Source organism: Poecilia formosa, unplaced genomic scaffold, assembly GCF_000485575.1.
Source record: "Poecilia formosa unplaced genomic scaffold, Poecilia_formosa-5.1.2 Scaffold1, whole genome shotgun sequence".
Taxonomy (NCBI): Eukaryota; Metazoa; Chordata; class Actinopteri; order Cyprinodontiformes; family Poeciliidae; genus Poecilia; species Poecilia formosa.
In genome coordinates this window covers 5,415,284-5,430,234 of record NW_006799940.1, presented here as the reverse complement: position 1 = coordinate 5,430,234, position 14,951 = coordinate 5,415,284, and the positions used below count along the sequence as shown (strand labels likewise).

Below are 14,951 nucleotides of genomic sequence, written 5' to 3'. Positions count from 1 at the left end.
TCCACTCAAATCAAAAGCTGTGGATATGAAAATCAGTTTGAAGGTTTGTAAGGTCTCAGCAGTTCCACAAAAATAATGTGTAATCACCTCTACGTTTCAGTTTGGGTCAAGGAACATCTAAAAGCATCCAGTCGACTGGATGCTTTTAGATGGTTTCCATATGAAACATGATTGTGTAAAAATCCTGCCAATAAAATAGGGACAAGTACATTAAGAGCCTTAAAAGTCAATAATAAAATTTTGAAATAAGTCCTGTAACTGATAGGAAACAAGTGGAAGGAGACCAACACAGGAGTTACATAATTCAATTTCATGTTTCATATGAAAACTCTCTGCAATAACTACAGAGAATGTATAAGGTTCTTTTCAAAGAACCTTATACATAGAACTACAATTGGCTGTGATAAAGGAGGGAGGGATTAGCCTTTGCTAAAACAGAGACGGCTTAAACCAAACAAACTTACCACTTCAAACCATTTGACCAGGGTGCTGAAGTTGGGATTCTTCTTGTAGTTCTGAATGAGGGCAGATTGAACTCCTCGACCTGCACACTCAATGTCCACCCGGGGTCGATCAACTTGGGCCAAATTGATCCTTTTCAGGTCCCTTAATCCCCAGAATAATACCTGAATTGGGAAAAAAAGAAGAGTGAGACGGAGGTAACCTGTAAAGCTCAAAACACAAAGTAGGAGGAATAGCTCACCTCTATGCGGTAGCGACTCAGGACGGGACGTATGCCCAGGGGAACAGGGAGGATGGGTCCACGCTCCGAGTCCGTCGGCCCTTCAAGGGGAGGAAGATCAGCCCTGCCTCCTTGACCAACCTAATGTGAGTTGAAAGGTCAGATTTCAAGATTTTTTTTTTTTTTTTTGCCCGAGGGGGCACTTTTAAGCATAACTGATGAAATTAAAAGAACAATCCTGGAACCACCAGCAATTTAAGTCTACTATTAACAATGCTCTACTATTTTTGATACAAAGTGTTCAAATGTTCAGTTAGAGTTATTCTCGCTACGTGTCATTTTGCTGCTACTTGCTACGTAACCCCCCAAAATAATGGAAGTGTTATATTTGTTTAAGACTGTATGTATGCACCCAATTCTTGTTTTTACGTTCATTGTACATGTATGTCTTATGCTATCGTACTCCTGAAAAAGAATCACAGTTAAAAGTCCTACATTATTAGTTTTTTCCAAAATTCTATCTTAAAAACAATCAAGAAGTGTGAAGAAGTGAAAGTGAAAGGATATACAACACTGAAATAATTAGGAGAGCAAGATAAATTGAAATGGAAAAAACAAAAACAAAGGGAGTTTAAAGAGGACCTTTATTTGAGGAACAGCAAAGTCATGGACAGCGATTAGAGCTCGCCTGATCTCCTCTGCATCAAAAGGTATCTGTAAGAAGTAGTAGTCAAAAGACAAAAGGCTTGATTTAAGGGGAAAATAGTCATAGTGATGAGGATGGAAGAAAGTTAAGGAAGGATTTTTACAACAAAAATGGAAAAGGGATCTTATCAAATTTCTAAAATGAAAATCTGTGATCTCACAAGTATCATCTTTAAGCAGCATAGTTCACTGTGTTTCCTCTGTTACCTGCAGTAGCTCGAAAGCAGCCAGCAGCTCTCCTGCAATGCTGTTCCCTCTGTATATCTGGTAATACTCCAGCTGTGGGGGGAACCTCGGTGGTCCGTAAGGCTCGTCACGCATCTTAATAGTGGGCTTTGCAAACGTCCGACCTATAAACTCTGCCTTACCCTGTGCACCACATTGTGTGACATAACAGTGAAGCAAAAGTTGAGGGGATCAGGGAAGGGGATTAGACACAGGTCTGGGTGCAGTTACCAATATCAGCCACTTGGTGTCACTATTTAGCCAAAGTGGTGCAATCCTGGAATATTGTTCAGTTACTGATAGTACAACTTGTAGTAGATTTACATAATCATGATTAAATATTTACAATATGAGTGATACATAAGTTATAACATGAGTACTCTATTTAGCAAAAATAAGTGAGAACATAAATGTAAAATATGCAGAAAAAAAACAAGGGTGGACAGACAGAAGGAATGAGGGATGGAAAAGCAGAGATTTTAGTTTGAACGGCTACAATCTTCAGCTATTTTCATTGTTTCACAGGTATATATATATTTTTATAGCTTAGCATCAAATCAAAGGATCTTACCACAGTGTCTTGGTCATAGAACTCAACAACAATGATCGGAGGGTCGTCTCTGAGCTCAGTAGCCTCTCCAAACAGCTCGACATCATCAAACACCAGCAGTTGGTCCCACGTGGGGCAGAGCGTCTCATTTAGAACCTGCGGCACACACCAGCCCGGTTTGCACGTGAATCGATACAAAAACTCACACAGAAGTTAAGACCGCTGTTACCTCAGTAACCTGGCTTTGTGAGGAGAAGAAAACCCGAGCGAAGGGGTCTGAAAGCCCACTGCTGTCAGCCGCAAACAGACTGCGGGCCTGGTACATGTGAGCTCGGAGCTGAAACACCTGCTTCACTGGTGAAAACAATAAACACGGAGCTTTTACTTTTTATTCCGACACATTTTTTTCTGCATCAAGAAATTGATCCTCTCTTTAAAAGTTGGTTGCTAAACTATTCAAAGACAACAGATGTGATGAAAGTTTAAAAACAGCTTAGCAGAGCTCACAGTTTTCCATTTTCACTAATTACAGACTACTTACTGTCGTAGACGAGGGTGACTGGAGGAAGCCCGTGGCCCATTTTGGTGGCTCTGATCTCTTCGAAACCATTTGGGAGACCATGTAGGAAGTTCTTCCGGCTCTTGTTGAGGCCGAGCCACAGATATAACTCCAGCTTAGCCTGGACTGTCCAGCCAGCAGGGCCAAACCCCTTTTTACCAGGCAGCTGTGGGGAGAGGTTATAACAATGAATGTTACTAATGTGAAGTCACTAAAACCTAAAGCCCCCACAAGAAAACTATTGCTGTCAGTAACCAATTTTGCAAGATTTTATGCAAGCTTTTAAAAATCTTCATATTTTTCAATATATTCTGTCTCTTTTGTTATTTAAGTGATTTCACCACTCTTCATAGGAGAATGTGTGGGAGTTCATTTAGTTTGGTTGGATGCCAAAAATGAAGAGTCCTATAATGTTGTGTTAACTCCTCCAAATAACTTTTTAAAATTGTTACCGAATAGCTCCTTTTTCCTAATCTGACAGTAAAGCCTTTTAGCCAGTAGGTATTTGGCTTGCATAGCAATTCATAATTCAGCTATGCTTAAAAGCCAGGTAAATTCCAGAAAACCAAACATTTTAAATAAGCTCTACCAATTCTGCCAAGAAGAGTGAATTAATATCCTGTCAAAATCCTGCCAAAAGCCTTTTATTTATGGCTGCAGAAAGCAGATGGTTGAGTTCTGGCTTGCTAGGAAACAATTAACTAAACATCTGAGGGGCTGTACACATTTGAGTCTGTATGTCTAATATTATGACTCTGAGGTAATTCACAGAAAATACTAACTTTTGCTTATTTCTTTAAGTGTATTACAAACACTAATGTTATTTGTTGCATAGCATCATCAAATGCCCAAATAATCAATTATTCATTGCCATGATGCCTTCATGTTAACCTGTGATCAGATCTTTATAAAGTTAAGAAAGGAGGGTATGGGTGGTGGTACCTTGAGGAAGACTGCTTTGACTTTTCCACAGTCTTTGCCAGTTTCTTCATCCACCACAGAGTACAGAATGTCTTTGGAAGGAATTCGGGCATAGGCGATGCGCTTGTTGTTACTCATCATCCAGATGAAAACATCTGGGATGCTGTGCTGAGGCTGGAAATAATTTAAAGAAAGGAAACTTCAAACTGTCTTGAGTTCTTTCCTCACTCGTGATCTATTACAGAGTATCAAGGATTACAGAGAACTGAGTTTCTACCTCGTCGGCAAGGAAACGGAGCCTCTGCAGGAAGTTCTGCGCCAGCTTGAGTTTTTCTTTGACCGTGTTCTTTTTCACTTGTGTGCGAATCTGTTTGGCCTGCTGTCCCATGCTGTCCTGCAGCAGTAAAACGTGATAGCAATGTTTAATGATAAAAAAAGACCTTTTAATGTAATTTTTCTCCCACATTTTGAGCCTAATGCACACTGAAAATTCAGTGCGATCCTGTAGATGCATGAGGACGACCTACAAGAAACACATTTCTGTTTCATTTACTTGGTACTGCAGTAAGATTAGAAGCTACCGATGCGTTAATTCACTGAAGCTCCCTCCTGTGCTCAAGAGGAATAAATCTTACCATCTCTCTCATGCATGACTTGAGCCGTTCTCGATCAAGCTTAGTTCTGCCTGCCAGGTTCACATCTTTGTTGGCAAGTGTCACATACCGACTGCACCAAAAAAAGAAAAAACAAAACAAAACACACACACACACAGAGAAACATATATTCATAACATATTGATGTCAGTGTCATGCTGGTTCTCACTGAGAGCATTGTACTGAATACTAACTGAATTTAAAAAACACAATCAGATCATTAAGTGGAAGAGAAAAAAAAAAAACACTGATGAAATCTGCAGACTGTTTTCAGTGTGAAACCCTTAATGAATGAGTTTGTCTGCTGGAGGAAGATTCTCCAGAGGCAGATAACTGCCTTTTTATGGGGAGATATTTTTTTAACATAGCATGAAAACTAAACTAGCCCCTTTTGGTGCAGCCTAAAACAATCATAACATTTCCTCTGTAAACACTGCTGGGAGAAGCTTTCTATAGGGGCTTACTTACTACTATTGACAATTCTGGTTCTGATTCAAGATGAAGGTAAATTTTTGCAGCAGAGCTGATTACCTGCAGCCAATGCTGAGCTCCTCCAGAACTCCCCTGAGTCTGCGCTCCGGAAAGGCCTTCTCTGTCTTAATGACCTCTTGAACATCATTTAAGCCCTCTTCCTGGTGGAGCACAAAAGGAAATAGAGTCAAACAAATACTACTACAATACCTGATGTTTACTAAATGCATTACATTATTATTATTACGCAGACATATAATAACCGTAACACAAACATGGTCAGATTTATATACGAATATATAATGGATATCCATACGCCCTCACTAATATTTCGTTAAATGTTCCATCTGGCATAATTCTTACATAATATTTGACGACACTTCAAAGCAACAAAGTCATAGTTTATTTTAAAAATCAATAGATTTTGTGGTAAAGGACATTGCAGAGATTTAATGCCACAATTTGATTTGAGTTGAGACTGAAGAATTGGGAATTATGGCTCCTGTGTTTTAGTATCATTATTTCACCCGCTTTGTGTAAAACAGTCCCTCAGCATGATCTTACCACCACCATGCTTTTAAAGCTTGTAAAGTGTTCTTAGTTTGAAAAGCTCAAATGAATCCTCCAAAAGTTGTTCTTGTTATTACACCTGAAAACCTCAATTTTTGTTTTGTTTGGCTATAAAACCTGTGTGTGTTTTATAGAAGCGCCACTATATTTTCAGTTTTGGGTGCAGTTTTTTTTTTTTTAGATATATGTGGGTGTGTGTGGTGTTTTTTGTGTCCTCTGTGGAAAAAAAAAATCAACTTCATCAGTAAAAGGCAAGATAATTATGAGATTAATGGCCCTGAGGATCACAGGTATAAATTAGTCACAGAGAAAGAGTTAAACTCACCAACTTGTCTGCAATCTTATCCATCATGTTTGAATTATAAAGCCGTCTCCTCTGATCCTGCCACCAGCTCTTGATGTAGACACATGGCTTCTTTTCAAAGTAGGGTAGATGGAAGTAGTTTCTGTAAAGTTTGGGAAATTAATTTTAAAGTTAAAATTATTATTTTTTAAATTATTTTTCTTTTTAAGTTCCTTCCGGCTTTAGCAACCTCAGACCTGTCTGTGATGAAAGGCTTCATGGGAGGAGTCGAGGAGACTGAGGTGAGGTCCGCATCTTCATCAGCCTCATCCTCGCTGGAGTTTTGGATCAGCTCATTTTCCTCTTCCTGATTCTCTCCTTCCTTCTTTTTCTTCTTCACAGAGGAGGATTTGCTCACACCGTCAATGTGGTTGCCATAATTTCCTGTCGGCAGAGAGTTTCAGGAGATTGAACACGGTTACGGTAGCTATTGATTTTGTGTGAAGACCAAGAGCAGTGTCAAATACCTATTGTGATTTCAAAACTTATCGGTTTGTCACCAATCTTCCTGTCGATCATAGTAGCCTCCAGAAACGAACCAAACAAGAAGAACTCCTCCATTTTCCCTGTGGCACTCTGATGGAAAAATAAGGCTAATAAGCATTTCTATTCTAGAGGAAGGTGAAAAAAAAAAACAGTGATGCTGGTTGCTTAGCACCCTTACAAGTATCCACTGAAAACCAAGGGAGTCTTTTCACCTCTGAGATGTTGGAGACAGGCTCCACCTGAACGTCGGTTGAGCAGATGATTTCAGGCGACGTAGTGTCCAGGATCTCCACGGCTACGGAGATAAGGAGGCGTGCTCTGAAGGACACGCCTTCGCCGAGCCCGTCATTTAGGTCCTGGTGCTCGTCCATCAGAGTGTACTGACGAGTGGAGCCGTACATGTTGACCCAGGCTGGACCCAGGGTGGGCAAGAAGCCTGAGGAAGTTTACATTAAAATGAAAAGATTTAAGCTGATCTCAGGAGACAGTGAGATCTACATTCAGTGCATTCAGTTCAAAATCCTTTTATCCAAACTAAAAGTGTGTCATAGGAAAAACAGAGCTTTTTTGACATGTTTATGCATGAATTCCAACCATAGCTAATCACATAGTAAGGAATTATAATGAAATTACTCTGTTTGTTTTGATTATGAGTGGAATTTGAGATATTTCTCAGAAAAATAATGAAAGTCATAAACAGCATAATCATATTGACATTTAACATGTTGTTTTAACTCTTATATTCTGACTATATAATAGTATAATATTTGGTGCCTTGCAAAACTTTGGATGTCCTGATTTGGATGCAAAACAGGGCAGAGGAAATGTTCACCTACATGCTCAGGGTAAACGAGAGTTCAATAAAAATAAGATCCAGGAAAACTTATTTTCCTGGAACTGATAGTTGAGTAATATAACAGGAACCTCTAAAATGTTTGTGGTGGAACTGAATTTTACTTAGGGGTCTCTGGGTAAAGGGGGGCAAATACAATTGCACACAACACTTTTCAGATTTTACTAGTAAAATAAATTTTGAAAAAAAAATCTACTATTTTCCTTCCACTTTCCCTTTTGCCGAGCTGTGCATTTGCAAATTCTTATCAGTTTGGATGCCTTTAGCGATCTTTGCGGAACAGGGCTTGACCTACAAACCACCACATGCTATAAAACTGTGGAAAAATAATGAACATACTCCATCAGCAATCATTTCTAATAAGACAATCGACTTCCATGCTGCCTCTTGTGTCTTGACTGATACCTTTATCACCATCGTTTGAGATCTTCCGTAGATCGATGAAGTGGGTTCCTATGGCAACGTCATTGACCTTATCCGAGTCTCTAATCTGCACCTTGATCCTCTTGCAAAGAGGAGGGAACAGCTCTGTGAAGATGACTTGCTCGTTCCAGATTGGTTCATAGCTGCTCTTCTGGACCGAAGTCTTTCCCTGGAGACATAGAGGAGCATCTTAACACTCAACTCACAGACCGGGGGAAATACACACACAGCTGATCACAATATCAAAATACAGTACTCTATGGTGTAATCTATTTTATGTTTCTGGAGGGAACCAAGTCAGCAGCTGATTCTAAGAAAATCACATTTGAGCTTTTCAGATAGCAAAACTGTGAAAACATTTTAGACTGGTTTTCTGAGACAGAAAAAAAATGGATTCAAAAATATTAATTATTTTTATTGCTTCACAATAAGGTGAAAGCAATATAAGATAATCCTAAACTATGATTAAATCATTTAGTGGTCAACCATACTTCAGCTTTTGGGAAGCTGTAAATCTAAACCACATCTGTATGCTTTGCCAGACCTACAGAGTTCTTCACTGCAAATGTTCCCCATGGAGTCATAAAAAAAAATAAAAATAAAGCACTTAGAAAAAGAGAGAAGGAGAAGAAAAAAAGGGAACCTTTTGCCCAGAAAATTGCACTTGAACATAGGGGTCGACAAGGTCTCTGTTCTCTCCGATAAAGGCCTTTTTCACATTTGCCATGATGCTGGTGTTCATTTTAGGAAGTCCCTCAGCTCTGTGGATCTTCACATAAAATCTTGCCCATTGCCTCTCTGCTGGGATGCCTTCTGGGAGGAGCAGATTTCTGCAGCACAAGCAGAGGCAGAAAAACATATTCAGAGAGCTGACCGCGGAGCGCGATTGCATCTATTGTTAAGTTTTCACTCAGAAATTGAAATCTTATAAACTTGAGGCATTCGCAGAGACTGGGTGATTATTGATAAGACAGATTTAGTTTGTGCTTGGAGGGAAATCTTTCAACTATATTCAGTCTTATGAAATATTAGCATAAGTATGGATGCTGCATCTCATCTTGCTTCTCTGTTTGCAGTTGCATTTTATGTGCAGAATATCAATTTGTTATGAAAATATTTGGAGATACTAGTTCATTTTGAGGGGAAATGATACACAGATGTATATAATACATTAATATAAATGAATGATTTTGCATATGCAGCTGACTTCAGCAAGCAGGAGTTTTGATCTTGTGATGAAATCTAGTTTCAAGAGACAGAAACAACATATCACCCTTCTATGTCGTCCTCATCCGTCTCATTGGCTTTATGCGGCGTCTTGATGTTATCACCTTTCCCGACAACTGCAATGTCACACTTTACATATCCTTTGCACCCCGCTGTGATGTCATCAGGGTCAGACAGGATGGCCCATTTGTGGTAGAACTGGTGTTCTGTGGCAGATGTCAATAGATGCATTTTTAAACCAGCAAAAATGACAAAACATAAAATTCAAAGCAGTGCATTCTTCTTGTCAAACAAGTGTTTTTATAAACTCTTTTGCATACTGACAGCCAGAGTCATCAGCTGCTTCTTACTGGAGATGAAAATGTTAGCTTACCAGGCTGAGAGTAAACCGTCCCAACGTCCATCTTAAAGGTTCCCACCAACGTCCCGCTTCTTAGAAGGTTTTTAGAATGAATAACCTAAGTAGACACAGAGGAAAGTGAACTAAAAACACAATTATGGAACTGATTTTCACAAGAAAAATTGGATTTTTAAATGTATTTCTTTTTTTTTTTTTTAATTCGCACAAAGGTTGGATGAGAAAGAGTTTCTTTAAATATTATGGATTACTAACCGAGAGCTTGATGATCTTGTCAAACATGACGTCTGGTGGGACGTGGAAATCGAAGACAAAATACTGCAGGGAGTAGAGAAACAGGGGTTTTCCATTAAATTTGCAATGTATTTACTCCTGCCTCTAACATCAACAGTACAACATCACACTTTTTCTCTGCTTGGCTCAGATTGTGATGGGCTCGAGAGCCCCTCTGCAATCCTGAGTAGGTACAGGAGCGAATACAGAAAACAGATGATTGATAGTTCTGAGTGCAGACTGTGATTGTTCACAGAGAGCTGCAGAATTCACAAGTATCAAAACTTTTCAGTCAAGAACAAAGGGGATTATCATGTCATCTTCACAGGAAATCAGCTTGTTTGAAGTGCAGGGTTCAGTATGCAGGTAAAGGTATGGCCTTGGAAAATATGTGGCAGCAAGGTTACATAGCAGCTAATGTTTATTAGCTGCTATGTAACCTTGCTGCCACATAGCAAGTGTTTTTATAAACTTGCTATGTTATTAGCTGCTATGTAAAAATAAACAGCAAAAATAAACGGAACGAGAAGCTTATTAAAGGCAGGGTCAGTGCAGACAGAGAGTCTGGAGGGACTGATGGAGAGAAGGAAAGCAGGAGTCATAGAGGGATGGAGGGATGAGGTCTGGACTTTGACTAGGCCATAAGTCTGGAAACTTGTACCACAGAATGACACAAATGATTTTAAAAAAAATCAATTAAGTTTAGTTGATTTTTATGTAATAAGGCTGAACATTACATGTTTTTCATTTTCCATAAATATGGAAGGATTCAAGAAAATAGCTTTAACTCTTCTGATGAGTTTGACATCTTTTTTTGTCATATTGGATTTTTCAAGGCCTTTCTATTTCTTATGTGCAGTCAGTGGATGACTGCACATGAGAAATTTTGGATTTTATTATATGTTAGTTTACATAAGCTTCTAGTGAAAGAAGATAATAAAGATAAGGGGGTATGTTGCTTTAAATAACTGAAGCAGTCAGCACACATGCTTTTCTAATATTAAAAATGCATAGAAGCATCAACAGACTCTTGCTTTTGCGCACGTTGATTCTGAGGTAAGATTTCCTTGATAGAAAGAAATGACAGTAAAGTCTTAGTATAAAAATCAAATCTTGGATAATTTAAATCTCAAATTTAACAGACCCCTAAATAATTTTTAGTAAGAAAACCTGTCAATTATCAAAGTAAAATTGCTTAACTTAGATGGAAAATGAAAAAAAAAGAGAAAGGTAAAAGAAATCCCTTGATTTTCACAATATAAGCTGTGAAAACATAAGTTAATCTACTTGATATACTTAAGTCAATCTTAATGGTAAGGACTCTAAAGACAGTTATTTATTTTAAAAGCATTGCTTTCTAACACAAAATGAAGCAATTAATTTGAGCCATTATTGCCTAAAACATATAGCTTCACTGCTGAAAATTAGGCAATAATATCAATCAATTCCACATGATATTTTTGCCACAAAAAACAAACAACAACAAAAAAACATATCTCTGCAAAAAGCATAAGCCACAGCAATCTCATAGTGAGCACTGGAAACATGAGGTGCTTCCATTTCAACTTCTTTGGCTTCAAGTTTTTCTCTCAGTGGGGATTTTCAGTCAGACTTTGGGAATCGATAACAGACAAACTGTCACTTTCACTCCCTGCAGGGCACAACAAAGAGTCTGGGCTCTGGTACATTCTCCTCTACCCTGACTAATCCCTCCCAGATCCAGCAGAGATTCTCCATCATCACGGGGGGTTGAGCACTCTACACTTCAGCATAATCAATATTTTTTGAGTCCAATCTCAAGCTCAAAGCTAAACTAATCCCTTGTGTTCCTCAGCCTTATCGTAATGTAAAGCAAGATGGTTTATGTGGATGTGTCAGATCACACTTTTTCATGAAGCACGATAAATGGAAAAACAATCGAGTTCTCACCTCATTATAGTACGGACAATTGGTGGACTCCTTCATGGATGTATATTTCTTGTCATCGCCAACTTCCACACACACCACAGGATCCATGTTCAGGCCTATTAGCTGCCGAGCCTCAATCACTGTGATGCTGATCTGATGGGAGAGATTATCAGATCTGGTTACCTAAACAGTACTATTTTCTTTAATAATCCAAATGATCTTCAGTACTTGTAATTGGAAATTTTGCTTTTTTAAGTAAGTCAGATACTTTTGCAGAATTCAGTGATCGGAACTAGTTTAATTGGGTGGTAAATGTTTCTTTGGTTTGCAGTTAAGTTAAGTGTTTTATGTAATTGTAAACTTCTGGAGTTATGTAGATATAAGTGATAGTTTGTGCTGAAACAATTCACTGTTGTTTTGGAGTAAACCTTATAAATTCCTGTCTTTTAAGTAGTGCTTGTTGCACTTGATCCTTTGGTCTATTGACTTAAGGAAAGAAATAAATTAAAACCAAAGAGCAAACATTCACTACATTCTTCTGCTTTGTATTCATGGCTGTCTTTGTCATTTTGGTATGTTTTTTGTTTTGTTTAGTGTGACCTTATTTGGCTTTTGATGTGCAAAGAGCGAGAAATTCTCAAAGGAATTCACTCTGAGAAAAGGTGCTGCTGTTTTATTTTTCTTTTTAAAGAAAGAAGGTGGAATCACACACATACACACATTCACACACCCAGAGATCAAGGCATGACATCATAACCACTGACAAGTGAAAATAATAACACTGATTAACTTTTCCTCAGCAAGTGGAGTTCATGCTATGATTGATCTTGGACTGTTAGGTAGGTGGTTTGGATTTTATGCCTTTATAAATGCTTTAATAAATAAGTTATATCGCTGAGTTAAAAAAAAACAACAAAAAAAAAACACTCAGAATATCAAAATGAATGATTTTCATTAGCATCTTTTTTTTTTAGAATGTACCTAAAATCACACTGCATGCTCATTTTATAAAGATTTGCTTAAGCATAGAAAAGAACAGAAATCCAGATGCAATTTGAGAAAATTAACCAGAAAAAGACCCAAGAAGCTGCATACAAACACACCTGATAATCAACGGGCCTCCCGGAGCTCGGTTCCATCTTGATATCTGGCTTTGACCTGAAAGAAAAAGAAACAAAGACATTTTTAAACATTTTAACTGACTAACATTTTCCTTCCTTCGATGTGTAATTGTGCAGAATCAGTTCATTAATCTTAAATCTGCAGAAATGGCAAAAATAATAACTGAGTTTTCAGTTGTCACAAAGTTTCTCTGTTCATAAACGACTTCAATTGAAAACATTTTGATGAAAACAAAAGGCTTTACTTCAAGCAATAAAAAGCAGATATGGAAAAACAACTAATGCGTACTATAATTGGCTGTTTTTCACTGCTTTGACTTCAGAGAAGACGGCTGCAGCAATGCACAGGAAAGAAGGCTGCGTTTAAAGTAACACATTGCAAAGGGTTCCCCTTGTTTCAAGTTTTTCCCTTTTCAATTAAGCAGTTCTTCTACACACCCAATCTCAGACATAATTGCAACAGCACACTACAAAAGAAGCCATGTTTAATAACTTCCCTGCTGTACATTTAAGTGAGCTTATGTGTGTGTGTGTGTGTGTGTGTGGGACTGCTTCAGACCTTTTATTGGAAACATTAGTTGTGACAGCAGTCACTGAGGCCAAAGATATGGTGTCCGGCTCCAGCATTCCAGCAAGACGCATGGCTTTCTTATCCAGATCTTCCATTTCCAGGATGGCTGGTTCATCTGTTTGTGTCATGTAGTGCAACGATCAAACATCAAAAGCATTTTTAAGAGAGATCCTAATTCACGCTACGAATAACGGTGTGTGTTTTACCTCCTCTTTTATGGTCGTCTTTTGAGCTTTTTGCCTTGCCAAGTTTCATGGCTGAGAAAACTCCTCTCCCTGCTCTGTTGCAGAGAATCAAAGAAAAGAGTCATGAAAACGATCTGTCACAGCTGATCTGTCCTCAGGTAGACCTGTTTCACATCACACTCAATCAGTTAGTGGACAATTCAGTGGATAAACTTGATAAATGAAGGAAAAAATAAATGAGTTCCTTTATGCACGTCTTTGAAGGTTGGTTGGACATTATGGTCAGGTTGCAATAATTCAGCAGATAAAACAAATACTCCAAAATCCCCAATCACAAAACAAGAGTATCTGGTGTCCTCACGATATTATCTGGATCATATATCACCACAGCAACAAAGACCATGTGATGTCATTGAGAGGGTGACAAATGAGGAGCCTTAATAATTAAAAACGTGGGAAACCGTCCAGTTTGCTTCGGATATGGATACATGTCAGGAAATTAATGAACAGGGTTTCCATTTGTTTCACTCGAGCTTTCCGAGTCAAGTGTGTCAGAGTTCAGCCAAGTTACATTAGATATGATTCCAATGAAATTCTTAAATTGTTATTGCATGGTGTTTTAAAGTACTTTACAATAAAAACTAAGTGAGTACAATTCCGTTAGATTAGCTTCAAGGGAAAGTGCTTACATATCTTTAGACTGGAGAACAGAAGTAAAATTCATTATTTAAAATACCCAGATTATTTTTATATTTATTATTTTATAGAAAATCAAAGTTTACATTTACATCTCACAGGTTTCTCACGTGAAATCATTTCCTATTGAAACAAAATGAAAAAAAAAGGACAAATTTTGGTGTAATTTAAACAAATGTCAGCGAGGAAGATTGATTTAAAAGTATGATTGTACAAAATGCCAATTATTCAGTAAAAACAGAAACCACTTCCAACATTATAGTTTAATATTTCATTTAAAAATGAAAAATTTGCTTAGTGAATTAATATTTTGAATTTAAGTAATTAAATCAATTTTCTTGTATTTGTTCAGATAAACCTGCAAGTAGAAAGGAGGCAAACATTGTTTTTCATACATACCACTTCAAAGACAACACTGATCCCATTCAACTCCACAAACAGGTCACAGCAAATCCACCCAGAGGTTTACTTTGAACTAAGTTTCCTTACAGGAATGCATACAAGAAAGACTGGTGTAATAATCAAAGACGAAGCTGGTAGATGCTGTAAGAGTTGCAGATATCTGTGAATGCTGCAGGGCTGGGAGGAGAGGTGCAGAGGGGAGCAGGGAATGGTGGGAGGTGCAAGGAGATAAGGGGGTATTGTATTTACCTTTAAAAATCAACTTTGTTTAGTCCAGAAAAAATCACCACAACATGCTTAAAATTAGAGCGGTTTTTTTTTTAACCTTTCGAAAGCATTAATTGGAAATTGTTTATCTTTATATGCTTCATTTTAGCTTTAAGTTCTACAAAGTGCTCCATAGTGCATTTATATTTACCTAACCTATCAAAGTAATGCTTTGTTTAATTGTGACTTTACTCACACCGAGGGGAATACACGTGATTTAAAATTTTGTTTAAAAAAATGTTGACGATGGAAGACTTTATTACATGTTCACGGGTCTCATGACCGAATTAAACTAGTGTGATGTTAAGTCTTTATTTCTTATTTTGCTTATGGACTTTTGTCGTCACTCTGAAGGTTATTTGCCAGAGAAACTTCTTTGCACCTGTGAGGAATAGATAAACAAGAGTTCTCCCACAATACCTTGCCAAGGAGCCAGTTTTTCACAGTCTGTTTTATAAACGTTTTTGCTAATTTCCTGTCCTTGGGTGTGAAACATGCGTCG

At 37.9% G+C, this 14,951-nt stretch overlaps 1 protein-coding gene across 13 annotated transcripts in view; it reads right to left on the bottom strand.

The window, feature by feature from the left end:
- LOC103134562 (otoferlin) overlaps window positions 1-14,951 on the bottom strand; it is a 39,870-nt gene that overhangs the window by 12,093 nt on the left and 12,826 nt on the right. For 8 of the 13 annotated variants that reach the window (XM_007546852.2, XM_016669233.1, XM_016669226.1 and 5 more), the window contains exons 3-26: window positions 13,106-13,179; window positions 12,888-13,014; window positions 12,311-12,365; window positions 11,229-11,360; window positions 9,282-9,344; window positions 9,042-9,126; window positions 8,715-8,874; window positions 8,085-8,271; window positions 7,424-7,610; window positions 6,378-6,601; window positions 6,147-6,255; window positions 5,877-6,063; window positions 5,662-5,782; window positions 4,827-4,927; window positions 4,278-4,368; window positions 3,920-4,036; window positions 3,664-3,816; window positions 2,704-2,887; window positions 2,392-2,516; window positions 2,184-2,318; window positions 1,595-1,756; window positions 1,325-1,396; window positions 704-823; window positions 465-626 (exon numbers count right to left, since the gene is read on the bottom strand). In XM_007546852.2, the coding sequence (XP_007546914.1) occupies window positions 465-626; window positions 704-823; window positions 1,325-1,396; window positions 1,595-1,756; window positions 2,184-2,318; window positions 2,392-2,516; window positions 2,704-2,887; window positions 3,664-3,816; window positions 3,920-4,036; window positions 4,278-4,368; window positions 4,827-4,927; window positions 5,662-5,782; window positions 5,877-6,063; window positions 6,147-6,255; window positions 6,378-6,601; window positions 7,424-7,610; window positions 8,085-8,271; window positions 8,715-8,874; window positions 9,042-9,126; window positions 9,282-9,344; window positions 11,229-11,360; window positions 12,311-12,365; window positions 12,888-13,014; window positions 13,106-13,179 (3,133 nt within the window). The remainder of the gene's footprint in view (window positions 1-464; window positions 627-703; window positions 824-1,324; window positions 1,397-1,594; window positions 1,757-2,183; window positions 2,319-2,391; window positions 2,517-2,703; window positions 2,888-3,663; window positions 3,817-3,919; window positions 4,037-4,277; window positions 4,369-4,826; window positions 4,928-5,661; window positions 5,783-5,876; window positions 6,064-6,146; window positions 6,256-6,377; window positions 6,602-7,423; window positions 7,611-8,084; window positions 8,272-8,714; window positions 8,875-9,041; window positions 9,127-9,281; window positions 9,345-11,228; window positions 11,361-12,310; window positions 12,366-12,887; window positions 13,015-13,105; window positions 13,180-14,951) is intronic. The other 5 variants (XM_016669257.1, XM_016669260.1, XM_016669245.1 and 2 more) reach the window with 2 other exon arrangements.